General features: G+C 40.1%; 1 protein-coding gene across 5 annotated transcripts in view; it reads right to left on the bottom strand.

Moving 5' to 3' along the window:
* Positions 1-276: 276 nt before the first annotated feature.
* FAM20B (FAM20B glycosaminoglycan xylosylkinase) overlaps positions 277-16,686 on the bottom strand; it is a gene marked incomplete at its 3' end in the record, with an annotated part of 42,031 nt that continues 25,621 nt past the window's right edge. For 4 of the 5 annotated variants that reach the window (XM_081256288.1, XM_081256289.1, XM_081256290.1 and 1 more), the window contains exons 5-8: positions 10,109-10,280; positions 9,700-9,891; positions 7,242-7,301; positions 277-4,708 (exon numbers count right to left, since the gene is read on the bottom strand). In XM_081256288.1, the coding sequence (XP_081112414.1) occupies positions 4,477-4,708; positions 7,242-7,301; positions 9,700-9,891; positions 10,109-10,280 (656 nt within the window). Of the gene's footprint in view, positions 4,709-7,237; positions 7,302-9,699; positions 9,892-10,108; positions 10,281-16,686 lie in introns of those variants that run through there. The other variant, XM_081256292.1, reaches the window with a different exon arrangement.

The raw sequence follows: 16,686 nt of genomic DNA, 5'->3' as shown, positions 1-16,686 counted from the left end.
AAGTTAACTATTAAATAAACAAAAAGCACCTAAGAATTATCCTACTGAAATTCTCAGGTCAGTCACAACCTGATATGGGCCTTCTGAAGACCAGTGAGAAGTGTAAAGGTCTTATCCGTAGATTCTGTGAAACAATCCCTGTGGAAGTTTATGGGGATGCAGAAGATGTAATCTTCTGTCCCCTGACGAAACAGGAAACTGGAATTGAAAACAGTGGAAGTATCCCGAGCCGGGGTGGGGAGGTGGGGAAAGAATGAGGAAAAGATGGTACATCGGTACTTATTAAAATCTTTATTCATTTTCTTTCTTTCAGAATTGAAACCCATAGAACACATAAGAAATTTAGGTGCGTATCTGTCTTGTTTGGTATCTTACCAAGCACAACCTCTATTTGTGCAACAGCTCTGAGAGGAAATCCTTGGCAGATCAAAACAGAGGGTAGTGGTTCCTACACCTCTCTTTGAAACAAATAAATTAACTTCCCAGTAAGTTATTCCCAGTTCCCCCACAGACATTTTGTATTTGTAACACCTTAGTTCCTTAAAAACCTGTGGCAGTAGAGTATCCAGCCCTCACCTTTTCAGCCCAGACTTGAGGCGTTGAAGGGGGAAAGCTGGCCTTCCCCTGTACAACAGTCTCATGAGGCAGGTTTATGTGCCTCGGGCGTCGGCCCTGGCTAGCACAGGAGGTGTTTGCTGAATGGATATCTTTATGTCACTTAGATTCACTCTCAGAGACTAAGAGAACCTTTTCCTAGCTTCAGGTTCTTCAACAACAGTGTTTCCCTGTGTCAAAATAAATACATTTTTTCTTGTTAGAATACATATATGACTATATATATACATATACCTTGACTCATGTTTCCTGAAGCCCAAGCTCACAAGATGACTCACATAAGACAGCTCACTGATAGATGCTGTTTACCATCATTTGAGGTGTGGTCAGGTAATGGTCAAACAAGAATACGGAAGCTGTGGAGAAGGGAGGGTGAAGGAACATGGTGGATGGGAGGGGAAGGCCAAAAGCTTTTTTTTTTTTTTTAAAGAAAGGAAAAGATGGCTTTCTGTGGAAGAACATGTTGCCTTCAGGTGACACGGAATTTCTGCCATGTATAGGATTCATCTTTCCCCAAATAATAGGATGTACCTGAATTCTCTCATTTCCTTATTAAATTTCATTTGACATATTAATCCTGAGTGCAAATAGGGAGAAATGCCTTATTAATAAATTATTGAGCAATACTCTAAGTAAATCAGATCCTATTAATGTTTTGCACAGAAAATTATTTACCCCCAAACCCAAAATACAGCTTCATATTAAATTACAATTCTAGAATGAAACCTCTATACCCATATTCACCCAAACTATGGAATAAATATATTGGGTTGGCCAAAAAGTTCATTCAGGTTTTTTGTAAGATGGTGTGGAAAACCAGAATGAACTTTTTGGCTAACCCAATATTTAAGAAGTGGAAGAAAGGGGGCAGGAAATGGTACTCGGTTCTGGTTTTCTTAGTTTTATAATATTAAAATGTACCCACATCTACCTTTAGATGTTAGCTAGGCACGCCCAGCTTAGGACTGATCAAAAACCCTTCCAATGACCTGTTTGATTATAATAGTCCTTGATTCTAAAAGATAAACCATCAAGAGGACAGTGTTAACAAAACTTAAAAAAAAAGATATCTACCTCTTTTTTGAAACAGAATTTAGTGTTTATGAATTTTAGGGCTATAAGCTTATGGTTGGTTTTTTCCAAGATTCTAAACGTACTTTTGCAGCTTAATCCGATCCTGACTTAGAACATAAATTTATATTCTAAGCATCAGTTCACACCACTCTATTAGCATAATTCTAACTTTAACCACTATACATCTGAACACCTTTTAAGATCATGAATTTTAAAATAGGGAAAGAGAATGAGACTATACATTTTCTGCAATGTTTGGAAAAAAGAATGAGGCATTTTTCAAAGCAGCTTTTCTTCCTGCTTTTTTCCTTAGCAGAATCTTCTGTCTTCAACATCATGAATAAAGTTCCCAGTTTGAGAACAGCTCTTATTCATTTCACTGGGGCATACTGAAGGTATCACATGTTTGAAAGAAATTTAGTTCAGCTAACATTTACCAAGGAGAGCAGCGTTGACTTCCTTCCCACTGTCCCTCCAGCTGGCTCCCTGATGCTCTGAGGTAAGCACCATCCAAGGTATTCTCAAGCTCAAATGTGAACTTCCCTGGATGCACATAGTAAATGAGTTTAAAATTGGAATTAATGCTTCCTTTTGTTAACCCTAGCTCAGTGTTTTGTGCTACTACCTGTCTTCTTAAATTCAATACCCATTCTGTGTACATACTAAGTACAAAAGTGTCCTAATTTCATGTTACTTTAAAGTAGTTATGGGGTACTCAGTTATATTTCAATTTGAGAAAATTGGGGCATAAATTCTAAACTGTTTTTGAAAGGGTGATTACCTAAAACTGGTCTCCAATGGCTGGCAGTAAATTTGTTCAACCACACTGTTTAAATATTAGTTTGCTAATATTTAAACTGCTTCACAGAAGTCAAAACCGGAACAGTCCCCAGACAAAATGCAGGAGACAAGCACCCACCTCTGAGGGCACGTGAGTGGGCACACCAGGCCTAGTTTCCTCTGCCCTGTATTTTTTTTTTTTTTTTTCAGTATGCGGGCCTCTCACTGTTGTGGCCTCTCCCGTTGCGGAGCACAGGCTCCGGACGTGCAGGATTGGCGGCCATGGCTCACGGGCCAAGCCGCTCCGCGGCATGTGGGATCTTCCCAGACTGGGGCACGAACCCGTGTCCCCTGCATCAGCAGGCGGACTCTCAACCACTGCGCCACCAGGGAAGCCCTTTTTTATTTATTTATTTATTTATTTTTTTTGCGGTGTGCGGGCCTCTCACCGTCGTGGCCTCTCCCGTTGTGGAGCACAGGCTCTGGACACACAGGCTCAGCGGCCGTGGCTCACAGGCCCATCCGCTCCACGGCATGTGGCATCTTCCTGGACCGGGGCACGAACCTGTGTCCCCTGCATCGGCAGGCGGACTCCCAACCACTGCGCCATCAGGGAAGCCCCTTCTGCCCTGTATTTTAATGCAAGTGCTTATATGTCAAATCGCTTTGGCAGAACACAGAACTAAGCCTGTTTTAGCAACCTGAAATTTGAAAGTGCTAACAGGAGACGGAAGGACAATACTACATCGTGGGTTCAGAACTCCAAACAAGATTAAATGATGAAATCAGGGTTTGAAATAAATCAAAATCTTAAGGCTCTTCCTGGTAACCACCTTAATTTTAAGGCTCAGAAGGCTTAAAATCTTTGTTTCCAGACTTCCACATGGCCCAAATCACAAAATAGGTCCAGCCACCAGCAGGATCTGAACTATATTATCCGTAGGAGCGAGCTGGCTTTCCTCACAAGAAAGGCACAAATAGGATCGCCAATCTCTTGGGAACAGCAGCTTTAATGACCAAACGCCTTGAAGACAGAAGTGGAAATTCATTTTAGAAATCAGGATGGCAGAGAAGACAGGCAACCTAACTCTTATTCAAGCTGTTATTTCAGTTTGCTTTGATAATTTGCAAAGGATTTGCCTGCTTTGGGCAAAAGGAAAAAAAGTCTCCATAACAGAATTGTGCTTGGGTTGTAACGGTGGGTTCTCCAGGGACGCTCTTTTGGATTAATTTGGACACAATTATGAGAATGCAAATCTTACTTAGGTACAAGTCATGCTTGCTTTTATATATGTTAAGAACTTAAATACAGGGGAACCTGTTTTTCACTAATTCAATCACCGCCTTGATTCTGGTTCTACCAAGTAGGTCTCTCTCTCTTCTTCCCTCCTTTAAGAATCATCAAAAGCACCACCTACTCAGTTAAAAGCCCAAACATCTTTCCTGCTTTTGTCCTTCCTCTAATTCTATCTTAAAAACATAGTCCCTCCAACAGAGCATGCTACTTTGGCTCAACAGAATGCTGGGTTACTTGCTGCCACTCCTTAGGAAGCAGTAAAATTCCCAATTTGACTAGTCCTGGTAAAAAAGGACTCAAGAGATTACAAAGTGTTTTCGGAAAATCCACAAGTGTGGAGAAAGGATTATAAGGATGGACTCAAAACACACACTCCAGAACCAACCCCAACATTAACCTATTCAAATGTCACACCTCTAATTTTTCCTTTGGCATGAGAATTAATACTGACCAACTGTGACGCCCACTGCTAGAACGGGCATACGCCAAGGAAGTCAGAAGGTGGTTCAGCAGGTACAGCTCCGTGGTCTGAAACTTGTAGTCTTTGCTTCAACGTCTACTACAGCAAACATCTAAGAAATCCAAGGCCACCCTGTCCCCTATCACCAGAACGTGCTGCTGGCCATTTCCAATCTACCTCATACCATTCAGAATTGATTGTGCTGTTTCTCTATCTTTGTAAAAACAAGTTTCACTTATTTTGTGGAGAATTACAAGTGGGAGAGAGGCATCCTGTCTTCCACCAGCACTGCGTCCATCCCAAACTGGTCAGTGCACTGCTTCACGGTGGCCAGGACACTCAGGAGCCGCTGGTCCACAGCGTCTAGGTGAGGATCGGAGAGCACTGGGGAGATGGGGTCATGGGCCATGGCAGATTTTAAGGCAGACCTCAGCACACCATTCTTCAGGGAGTTCAGTCTGTTCCAGGTAGAAACCCGAATGCTGGGAGAAAAAAAGTTTTAGGACAGGTTACATAAAACCTCTCACTATCAAATGGAGATTAAAGCCCACATGGCAGACAAAAGTAAAGAAATAATTATGTAAAATATCTCAACTAGAAAAATCATTTCTGTTTTAGAAGTAGCTCTACATTATGAGCAAGTAACATTACCACATTTTGGTATTTCTTTCTCAGTAATTAATGAGAAATATATACAATATTTATACATGTTCATTGCAGTGCTATTTGTAACAGGAAAAATGTGAAACAATCTGAATGTCCAACAACTGAGAAATAGTTAAATAAATTACGGCTTATCCATTCAAGGGAATACCATGCAGCCATTAAAAGCAGTTATGAAAATTCAGTGGCATGGGGAAATGCCCATGATATAATATTGAAAATAGTTGGAGGGAAAACACTCTTTTACTCCAAACCTGTGGGGAAAGAAAATGTGTGTATAAGCATACACACAAACATACACACACGATTACAATGAAATCACTAGAGTGTTAACAGGAGTTATCCTTACATCTTAATAATTAATTTAATTTTAATTTCCTTCTTTTTATGTTTCTTAATTAAAAATTCTAGCGTTAATATTATAAAAAGAAAAAGTTTAAGGATACCTATTTTTCTCAATTATTTTACCAACTAAAGAGGATCTTTTGTTATCTTAGAAAAAAAGCATTTACCTCCCTGTGGGTAATGTGGGAATTACTAGGTATGCATTAAAGTCTGACTCTGCACGAGGCAGGCAACTTGTTCTGCAACCATTTAAAAAGGAAGAAAGTAAGGATCTTCGGATAAAGCATGGCAGGGATGGACAAGCACAGAGGCAGTGTGGTTTTACTCTTCTGAAAAATACTACAAGTGCCTAGAGCATTAGAGTTCCCCCTGTGTGACAAAGGTATCACTTGATTGCCTCTCAGCTCCAAATTCACTCTTCATATATGCCCTGCTATAATGGACAGAGGTCCTTTAAGCATCTCTCCTCTTAAGCTTTCTCGGTAGAGGACACTGGAAGGAGACTGCAGAAGGAAGAGGTTCTCCAGACGCTTCTGGCTGCTGTACAGTGAGTGGGTCAGTAGTGTGTGGGGAAGGTCATCAAATGAAACTCTGCCTTGGCCCCATTTCCAGAACAGGCAGGCCCACCATGATGTTGTGGCCTTGGCCTGGCTTGGTGATAACTTTCCTAAGGCCCTCTTGACGTGGAAACCAGAGCCCCCAAAGCCACGCACCCATGCTGGTGCCCCAATTCCCTGTGCAGGCCCACAAATAAGGCTTGCCTGTAGCCTGGAGGGTTTCTACTGAGTTGTTGCTCTCTCGGTATGCCGTGCTACCACCTGCTGATTGCTTGTACCCTGTCTGCATTCTGGAGGGCTGCTTCCTGCACTCCCAGCACCTGCAAACTAGCACACTTCTCTGCTATTCAGTGGGCTGAACTATACCTTCTCCACTGAGGTCAAAACCCCAGGCTTGGGGAGGGGGATCCCCTTCCAAGTTTGTTCTTCCTTGTTCTTCTGTTCTTCTCTGTTCTTCCCTCAGCTCTAGTTTTCTTTTATAGTCACTCTTGTATGAAAGAGTTTAATAATCCTTATACTAAACTTTCCTCTTTAATCCACCATGTCTTTTCTGTCTCCTGACTGGACCAGACTGATAGCACTATTAAAACAAAAACATCTTCCTTCACAGAAACAGGTTTTGGTTGGATGTATCACTGCTTCCTAATATTAATGAAGATAATTAAGGGTTGCCTAGGTAAACACTTTCTGCAGAATATTGTTGTTATGAAAAAAAGAAAGAAAAGAAAAGTAAAACAGACCAGTCGCCAGAAGAGGCAGTCTCACATGACCAGTGTGTCTCTGGGAGCCGAGCAGTAGGAAGCGGCTCTCCTGGACCTGCACTTTTGTGTAGCCAAGCAAGGTGGGTCCCAGCTGATTCTTAGTGCTCACGCTTTTAAATCATACTGGCAATGAAGATCTGAAAAGGAGCTCCTGAGAGTCCAGTCTTTATCTCATTTTCTTGATTTACTTTTTAATTTCTTTGTTATCTAATATAGACTTTTAAAAAATCAATTACTAAATACCTATGGAGAAAGCTACTTTTGGTTTACACAATTTCAAACTGAGATAAGCAAACCACAGGTGGGTTGTGGTGTTGAGTGAGGACTTGAAACCACAAGGTAAACATAGTACAGCAACTAGGGGCATGGGCTGCACTAGATTTTGGGTGGGGGGGGGAGTGAGGACTATATTCTGATATTAAAACAAACATGGATATACACTATTGGATAAACTGAAAATTTCTACTCCTACAAAACTCTAAATGCATTCTGAGCTTTGGGCTACACTGCTGTGGAAACCTTTCCCTGATCCCCTACAGCTCGGGATCTCCAGGGGGTTCGGGGTTAGAAAAGCATGAAAAGCGCTGCTCAGGTATTAGGAAGTTTTAAAGCCAAGAAAACTGATGTACTGTTACCTGAGCCTGGAAAGGAAGGCAATGCAGGCAAATGTACTTGACTGCATAACTTACATGCAACACTGATAGAGAGGGGCAAGAATGCTTCTTTCATCCAGCGAGGGGTTCCCAAAGCTGAAAATTAAATGGAAAGTTAGTGAATTAGGTGGAAGTACCTGTCCCCTGCTTAGCATCAAAGCAAGAACAAATTCTATAAGAAACCCGAATGTGATCCTGGATAATTTCATGCTCCCACAGCTCAAATCACTTAAATTAAAAATAAACAGGGCATGACCAATTAGACACAGGATTCCTAACAGCTTGTACTGCAGCATCAAACAACAAATATACTCCTTTACAAGGATCCTTTCTCCTGCCAGGATACTGCAAGGTGTTGAAGCATAACCATCCTAACATGGTATGGAGTCCACAGACCAAGGGAGAACCTGAAGACCCCCAAACCTGAGAAGGTTTTAAGGGTATGCAGAGAAATAAAGGCTATTGATATCAGGTTCTCGCAAACAAGCAGAAGGTCATTACCTGTAAAAAGAAGTTATACTTGTTCTACTTTAATATTACCAATCAGAAAAAGACTTAGATTATCGTATTCCCTACAAGAAAGTATATGGTCAGATTCAAACTGGAAAAACTGCTCACAGAGGCTGAGAAAACAGTGATTCAAAGCAGATGTAAAAATGCTTTTAGTAATTCCGAGTTAGAAAAGGAGAACTGATTCTGGAAAAACTGTCAACCTTCCACTCTTTTCCTGGAAGTTCACCTTAATAGGTGGAGGGTCTGGTAGCCCTCAGCACAGGGCAGGCCCTCAAATAATAAAAGGCAAAGGCAATTATTTCAATGTGTATTTCCACAGCACACGATCATTTTTACAAGGATAAAGATATTCAGGAACTGAAAATATAGTATAAATGCAAATGAAATACATAGCACTGGTCACTACCTGCTTTGCTGGGAATGGGAGAGGCAATGTTTGCTGGCCTCTCACCCTCTGTAGCTGTCACCCCCTTTCATGGAGTATGAGGCACCTGGTGCTCAGTATGAGGTGGTGGCCTCCTCAGCAAATGCTGCCCAAGCATTCTTCGCTGAGTGTCCATGTCTCAGCTTATTCTCAGCAACCAACGTTAACAACAGTGACTCATCTTCTTTATCCATTTGAAAGAAGATATGGTACATACATACAATGGAATATTACTCAGCCATAAAAAGGAATGTGGATGGAACTAGAGACTGTCATACAGAGTGAAGTAAATCAGGAAGAAAAAATCAAATATCGTATATTAATGCATATGTGTGGAACCTAGAAGAACGGTACAGATGAACAGGTTTGCAGGGCAGAAATAGACACAGATGTAGAGAACAAACGTATGGACACCAAGTGGGGAAAGCGGCGGGGGTGGTGGTGGTGTGATGAATTGGGAGATTGGGATTGACATATATACACTGATATGTATAAAATAGATAACTAGTAAGAACCTGCTGTGTAAAAAAGTAAATAAAATAAAATTCAAAAATACAAAAAAACAACCAAAAAAACCCCCCAAAAAACCAATAGTGACTCAGAGCCTGACAATTCCAGCTCCAAGGAAGTATTCTATTTAGCAAACATTTATTATGTGTAACTAAAAGTGTGGCACTTAACTGGGTATCATGGAGAATGCAGAGTGCAAACTGAAAATACAATGTGCTCTTCAAATAGCTCAGGCCTAAATAAGGACATTCCATTTTTTCAAAATTAATAAAATTGTCTTATTCAAGATAAAAGTAACTTGCCTTTATATATAATCACTAAGCAACTAACTGCTCTCCTACTCATAATAGAAAAAATCTGGGCCTAGACTGCCATAAAAATAGCAAAAACATCCTATCAAATAAACTAATTTTTTAAACTGTATGAACCTTTGGATAGAATAATTTAACAACAGCTAAATTTCATGTTCCATTAACTATGTATTTCTCAAGATTCTAAACATCCTAGTCAAGAAAGAATGATGTAAGTAGCAATAAATAGAAGACCTTGGTTTCCAGTTGTCTGTGAAGAGAATCATACTCTTTGACTCTTTGGAAAAAGTGAGTTTTCCACTTTTTTAAAGTCCTCAGGGGCTTCCCTGGTGGCGCAGTGGTTGAGAGTCCGCCTGCCGATGCAGGGGACACGGGTTCGTGCCCCAGTCTGGGAGGATCCCGCATGCCGCGGAGCGGCTGGGCCCGTGAGCCATGGCCGCTGAGCCTGCGCGTCCGGAGCCTGTGCTCCGCAACGGGAGAGGCCACAACAGTGAGAGGCCCGCGTACAGAAAAAAAAAAAAAAAAAAAAAAAAAAGTCCTCAGATCCCTGAAGGTGAAAGGAGTACAAACTCTGAACAAGTTGGAAGGATGGGTGCCAATGGCAAAGACTCCGAGTGGAAACAAGAAGGATGCCTTCTGTTGAGCCTGTTCTGGAGGTTTTCCAGGATACCCCAGAAAGCATTCTTCTTGTATACACAGGACCCCTAACTGACAAGGAGAGTCCTGCTGGTCCTACCTTTTGGCATTATCGAGAAGGATGAGCATGCTAGCGCCTTCATCGTCTTGAAAACTCTCGTAGTGATGGCGGTCAGCATTGCCAATCAGGTAATCAAAGACAGCTGTATCAATGATGTCCAAGAGGCGAGGGCCGGAGTCATAAGGGGACGTTTTCTTCACAGCGTCACAGTAGCTCTCATCATACTCCCACCTGGAGGGAAGCAGCATCAGCAGGGTTGTTCACTGAGTGCCAGCACCACACGTAACATTGTTTAAAACACAGAGAAGAGAGAGTCCCTGACTAGCAGGTTTCCCCCTGAACCCCCCATAGTCCTTTTTAGTCTTGGACAGAACCCTGGCGCCTACACAGGGTTGGCACCTGTCCAGGCACAGGAGAGAATGAAGTAGTGGCTCACAGGAGCACTTACCTGGCTAATTTGCCCTCTCGGTAAGTCCTGCCCCATGGGTGTCGGTGTTTCTGTAGAGGCCACACATCTGGAAGCCAAAGCGTGACAGACCCCTCCATCGTGTCTCCATCAGCACAGGCTGGCTCTGTTTCTCGGCAATAATAACACTTCCCATAGAAACAAGTATTATTTCCTAAAGGAGAGAATGGAACCATATACACTTACAGAAAAAGAATGACTCCAAATTCTCCCCAAACAATGAAGAGAGCAGCTCTGTGTGAAAACAAAGATCCTGAGCTTATTTTTAAATCTTTATTTATTTTCTGTATAGGAAATAAAAGCACATGGTGTAAAAAAATTCAAAAGGATATATACGAAAAAGTTAAGTCTCCCTTTCCCTCTCTGTCCCTTCTACCCAATCTCTCCAGAAGTCAACTACCGTCACAAGTATCTTTCTGAACTCACTTTAAGCAATGTCCTCTCTTCTCCTTCAGCAGGACTGACATTTTGGCCGGAATGCCCAGGGGAGGGAGAGAGGGCATGTACAAGGCCAAGCCATGGACCAGGACTTTGGTTACATACGGAGTGGGGAGTAGGGTCTAGAGCAAATGAGTAAACAGACTGAGGATAATGGGAACCAGGTTTCTCATAGGTGGAGAAGGGAGTTTAACATATAAAAAGAGAGAAGGCCAGAGTAAATCCTGCAGTGCTGAATTAGAACTGGAGATATTGGTTTGAATTGATGGTTTTAAAACACAGAGATATAAAAGAAAGTACAAATGTTTGTGTATGTATATGTATGCATATATATACATACACATGCATATATATACATATTTTGCCCCTCTAGAAAACCTGGAAACAATAACACTCAGGTAGTAATGAACACCCTCACATATCAGTTTCTAAATATCATTTTAATACTATATTAAAAGGAACCAGGGCTCCTTGGAGAAACAGATGACCCCTAGGGCAGGGGCAGGGAAAGTACAAGATGAGCCTGGGTCATACATTGCTATGCCAGCTGTAAGGAGGCACTCAGAGAATGACGGGGACATTCCAAATAACACAAGAGACAGTTTTTAGGGTTCCCACTGGCCAAATCTGGGATAGTTTGAGCATCAGAATAAATAATAATAGTAACAAATTGTAACTGAGTAAATTAAGAGTCTACGTGTTCATAGTGATATAAATAAATAAGTAAGTAAACAAAAGTGGGGCAGGGCGACGGGAGTTCTACTCATCAAAAGAATGGCAACCTAAGTCTAGAAGAAATGACAGAATTAGCAAATCACCATTTGGCAACTATCACAGTAGTAACTGATTTGGGTAAGAATTATCAATGAATTCCAAAACTGGTGGGCACAAGTTTCATGAGGATAGAATATTTATATAGTTTTGAGTTTCTCCCTACAAAGTACTTAGTAATTACTTATTAGTAAGTATAAAATACTGGAGAAACCTTGCAGACACTCACCATCTTAATCAAGTGATGAGTTAACATCACCAGCAATGGGACCAACATCACGTGCCTCTTGATATGATGCACTGAGAAGTGAACAATAGCACTTTGCTAGCGTTTCCACCAAAGTTTTTAAATCATGAAGAAACATCAGACAAACCTAAACTAAGAGATATTCTAGAAAGTAACTGGCCTGCACTCTTCAAAAATGTCAAGGTCTTGAAAAACAAGAAGAGTGAGGAATTGTTTCAGCCCAATGGAGGCTAAAAAGACATGACAAGTGAATGCAACTGAATGCAATATCCTAGACTGAATCCTGGATGTACATAGGCCATTACATGGACAAGTGGCAAAATCTGAATAGGATCTATGAATTAGATAGCAATATTGGATCAATGTTCATCTCTTGATTTTGATGGTTGAATGCTGTTGTGTAGGAGAGTGTGCTGGTAGTTGGGATATACTCACTGAAGTCTTAGGGGAGCATATAATGCTGTAATGGATATTCATGTCTGCAACCTGTTCTCAAATGATTCAGAAGTATTAACAATTGAGGAATCTGAGGGATTCTGGGTCATTTCTGCAACTTTTATGTAAATCTAAAATTATTTCAAAATAAAAAGTTAAGGTAAGTAATGCTTTCTTTGCTCTCCACCTCTACGAAATAATAGCCATCAAATGAGCTAATTCCCTACACCCAGAAAACCTCACATACTCCTTTAATGATTGTTTATGTTCTCATGTATATGTGTCCTTGAAGAGACAAACAGCACTCAAACTTTTTAGTATTTCCAACCTCTGGCAGAGTACACACTAAATAGAAACTAATCCACTATATACCCACCCACAAAGCTGATTCTATCACTCTCCATTACTTTACAAAGTTTTCTAGGTAAAGAAGATTTGAACACTAATTGAAAGATATACCACATTTATTTTTTAATTATAAAAATATAAACTTGTAAGTTTAACTTGATCCATCAGAAATACCAACAGATCTTTTAGAGGGTAACTAGGTATGACAATTTTAAAGGTCATAAGAAAAAATAAATAAGAACTGCTAGAAAATTGTTAAAATAACTGCAAAGAGAGGGGACTAGACCTACCAGATATCAAAACATAGTATAATGCCTCAATAATTAAAACATTATAAGGGACTTCCCTGGTGGTCCACTAGGTAAGACTCCACACTCCCAATGCAGGGGCCACAGGTTCAATCCCTGGTCAGGGAACTAGATCCCACATGCATGCTGCAGCTAAGAGTCCACATGCGGCAACTGAGAGTCCGCATGCCACCAGAAAGATCCCAAGTGCCACAATGAAGACCCAGAGCAGCCAAAATAAATAAATAAAATAAATATTAAAAAACAACAACATTATAGACCAGCTCATAAACAGACTTAATGTTCAATGGAGCAGAACAGAAAGTCCAGAAACTAAAGCTAAATAAAGAAACTAAATAAAGAAAATTTACTACAGGGAAAAACAAGAGACTCTTTAACAAATGCTATTGGGACAACTGATAGCTATCTGGGGAAAAAAAAAAACCAACAACAGTGGAGCCATACTTCATTACATATACCAGAATAAATTCCAACAATATCAAAAACTTAAATGCAAAAAATAAAACTATAAAGGTACTAAAAGAAAAAAAAAGCAGAATTCCTCCATAATGTTGGAGTGAGCAAGGCTAACTATGATTCAAAATCAGAAAATCTATCAGAAAAGATGGACTGATTATATTAAAAACAAAAAGTTTCTGTAAGGCAAACCACCCCCCCCAAAAAAAAACACAAAAAACTATAAGCAAAGTCAAAAGAAATTAAAGAATTGGGGAAAATATTTATATCTCCTATCACAAAGGGCTATTATCCTTCTTATGTATGAGCTCCTGTAAATCGATAGGACCAATGACAAAGCTAAAAATGAGCAAAGGGGACTATCCGGGTGGTGCAGTGGTTAAGAATCCGCCTGCCAATGCAGGGGACACGGGTTCGAGCCCTGGTCCGGGAAGATCCCACATCCCATGCAGTAACTAAGCCCATGCGCCGTTACTGAGCTGGCGCTCTAGAGCCCGTGCTCCATAACAAGAGAAGCCGCCGCAATGAGAAGCCCGCGCACCGCAACAAAGAGTGGTCCCCGCTCGCTGCAGCTAGAGAAGGCCCGCTCGCAGCAACAAAGACCCAATGCAGCCCAAAATAAATAAATAAATACATAAATATATTTTAAAAAATGAGCAAAGGATATGCAAAGACAAAATACAAATGGCTCTTAAATAAAAAGATGCTACATGTGAAACAAATAAAACCCAAAGTTTGATAATACGTTGTTGTTGAGACTAGCGGGGAAGAGGCATTCTCATACATCACTGCTGAGAATGTAAACTAATTAAACATATATGTAAAAATGTATGTGCCCTTTGACCCAGCACTTCCACTTCTGGATATATTTGATCATGTATGAAATAAAATATGTACAGGGTAATTTTGGGCAACAGTGGTTGTAAAAACAAAATACTGGAACTTTTATGTCCAACAAGGGCCTGGTTAAATGAATTATGGTAGGTCCATGCGATGGAGCATGATGTAGCTGGTAAAAAAAAAAAAAAAAGAAAAAAAAGAAACTCTTTACATGAGATAATAGATTTCCAAGATGTATTACATAAAAGAATAAGATGCAGAAGTATGTACAGTATGACATATGTTGTATAAAATAGTAGAGTTAAATAAAAATATATATTCATATTTCGTACAAAAAGGACATAAAGAAATTACTAATAGAGGTTACCACTAGGAAGAGGGAGAAGGAATGGTCAGATGAGAGGAAGGCTTTTCATTGCAGTCCTTTCAATATTTTTTAAAAATTGTGAGTTGTGGGAATGTATTACTGATTCAAAAAACATAAAAAAACAAAACAAAACATTGCTTGGTGTAGGAAACCTGTTGCCTATGTGACAAAATCCAAACTTCTGAGTTTGGTAAATAAGACCCTTTATAACCGAATGGAGTCAGGTGTACTGGCTAAAAGTGCAATCTAAGGTCAGGTTTGTGGGATCAAAATATAGACTAAATAGTCATTAGACTGCATGACATTGGGCATGTAATTTCACCTATCTAAGCTCCCTCTGTAAAACGGAGATAATGTAACAGTTCTTCCACCCTTGGGTTGTGAAGAGTGAAGAGACAATCCCCAGTAATTCTCAGCACAGTGCCTGACACATTGTCAGAGACCAATCAATGCCAGCTATTTATTATGAATAATCTGGTTCCAATCTACCTTTCCAGACCTCAATATTCCGGTTTTATAGCCATGAACCTGAGGCTCCGAATCTTTCACTATTTCCTGGATGCGCCAAACTTTTAAAACTGGTTTTCTGATGACCTCGATCTCCATGCTCTCCTTGGATGAACTACCACCTATGATAATAAAATCTACAACTCCAGCCCACACTTCTCGCCTAAGCTACAGATTTTAGCTCCTAAATAACTAGTCAACATTTACTCCTGGATGTTCCTGTCAAGGTGAGATTCTGCACCCAATTTCACTGTGTGTGGGTTTTCCCCCACCACCAAGCAATTCTTGGACACCAGCTGGGTGTCCTACAATTTAACTTAATTCTGACACTATCTACCCGGAGATAGCATCAGACTCCACAGGTTAAGGGCTCAGTCCCATAGGACTGCCCTCCACTTCAGATGGCAATTGCAAGTCCCGGTTGTCACCTGTGCTTCTGACCAGCTGGCTATAAATTAGAGGTCCCTATGAGCCCCTGTTTGGGTTTGATTAATTAATTAATTAATTAATAATTAATACAACAGGGAGAGGACAGTCTCTTCAATAAATGGTGCTGGGAAAACTGGGCGGTCACATGCAAAGGAACGAAACCGGACAACTATTTTATAACATATGCAAAAATTAACTCAAAATGGATTAAAGACTTGAACTTAAGACCTGACACCATAAAACTCCTAGAAGAAAACATATGCGGTGAGTTCCTTGACATTGGTCTTGGCAATTATTTTTTGGATTTGACACCAAAAGCAAAGGCAACAAAAGCAAAAATAAACAAGTGGGACTACATCAAACCAAAAAGCTTCTGTACAGCAAAGGAAACCATCAACAAAACAAGAAGACAACCTACTGAATGGGAGAAAATATTTGCAAATCATATATCTGATAAGCGGTTACTATCCAAAATATATAAAGAACTCATACAACTCAATAGCAAAAAAATAATCCAATTAAAAAATGAGCAGAAGATCTGAATAGACATTTTTCCAAAGAAGACATACAAGTGGCCAACAGATACATGAAAAGGTGCTCAACATCACTAATCACAAGGGAAATGCAAATCAAACCACAATGAGACATCACCTCATACCTGTTAGAATGGCTATCATCAAAGAGACAAGAAATAACCAGTGTTGGTAAGGCTGTGGAGAAAAGGGAACACTTGTGCATCACTGGTGGGAACATAAATTGGTGCAGCCACTGTGGAAAACAGTATGGAGGTTCTTCAGAAAATTAAAAATAGAACTGCCATATGATCCAGCAATTCTACTTCTAGGTATTTAACTGAAGAGAGAACAAAAGCCCTAATTCAAAAAGATATCTGCACCCCCATATTCACTGCAGTACTATTTACAATATCCAAGGTATGGAAACAACCTAAGTACTCATCAATGTATGAATGGATAAAGAAAAAAAAATATGGTATATATACAATGGAATATTACTCAGCCATAAAAAAGAATAAAATCTTGCCATTAGCAACAACACTGACGGCCCTTGAGGGCATTACACTAAGTGAAATAAGTCAGAGAAAGATAAATACTGTATGATCTCACTTACAGAATCTAAAACAAAACGAAACAAAATAAACCCAAGTTCACAGATACTGAGAACAGATGGGTGGTTGCCAGAGGCTGGGGGGTCGGGAGGTGGGGGAAATGGGTGAAGGGAATCAAAAGGTACAAATGTCCAGTTATAAAATAAGTCATCAGGATGGTGACTATGGTAAATAATACTGTACTGGATATTTGAAAGTTGCTAAGTGAACAGATCTCAAAAGTTCTCCTCACAAGAAAAAAAAAAATTCTGTACCTATATATGGCGATGTTTGTTAACTAGACTTATT

This window comes from Mesoplodon bidens (assembly GCF_964165515.1).
Source record: "Mesoplodon bidens genome assembly, chromosome: 2".
NCBI classification, from domain to species: Eukaryota; Metazoa; Chordata; class Mammalia; order Artiodactyla; family Ziphiidae; genus Mesoplodon; species Mesoplodon bidens.
This window is presented reverse-complemented; position numbering and strand designations above follow the sequence as displayed.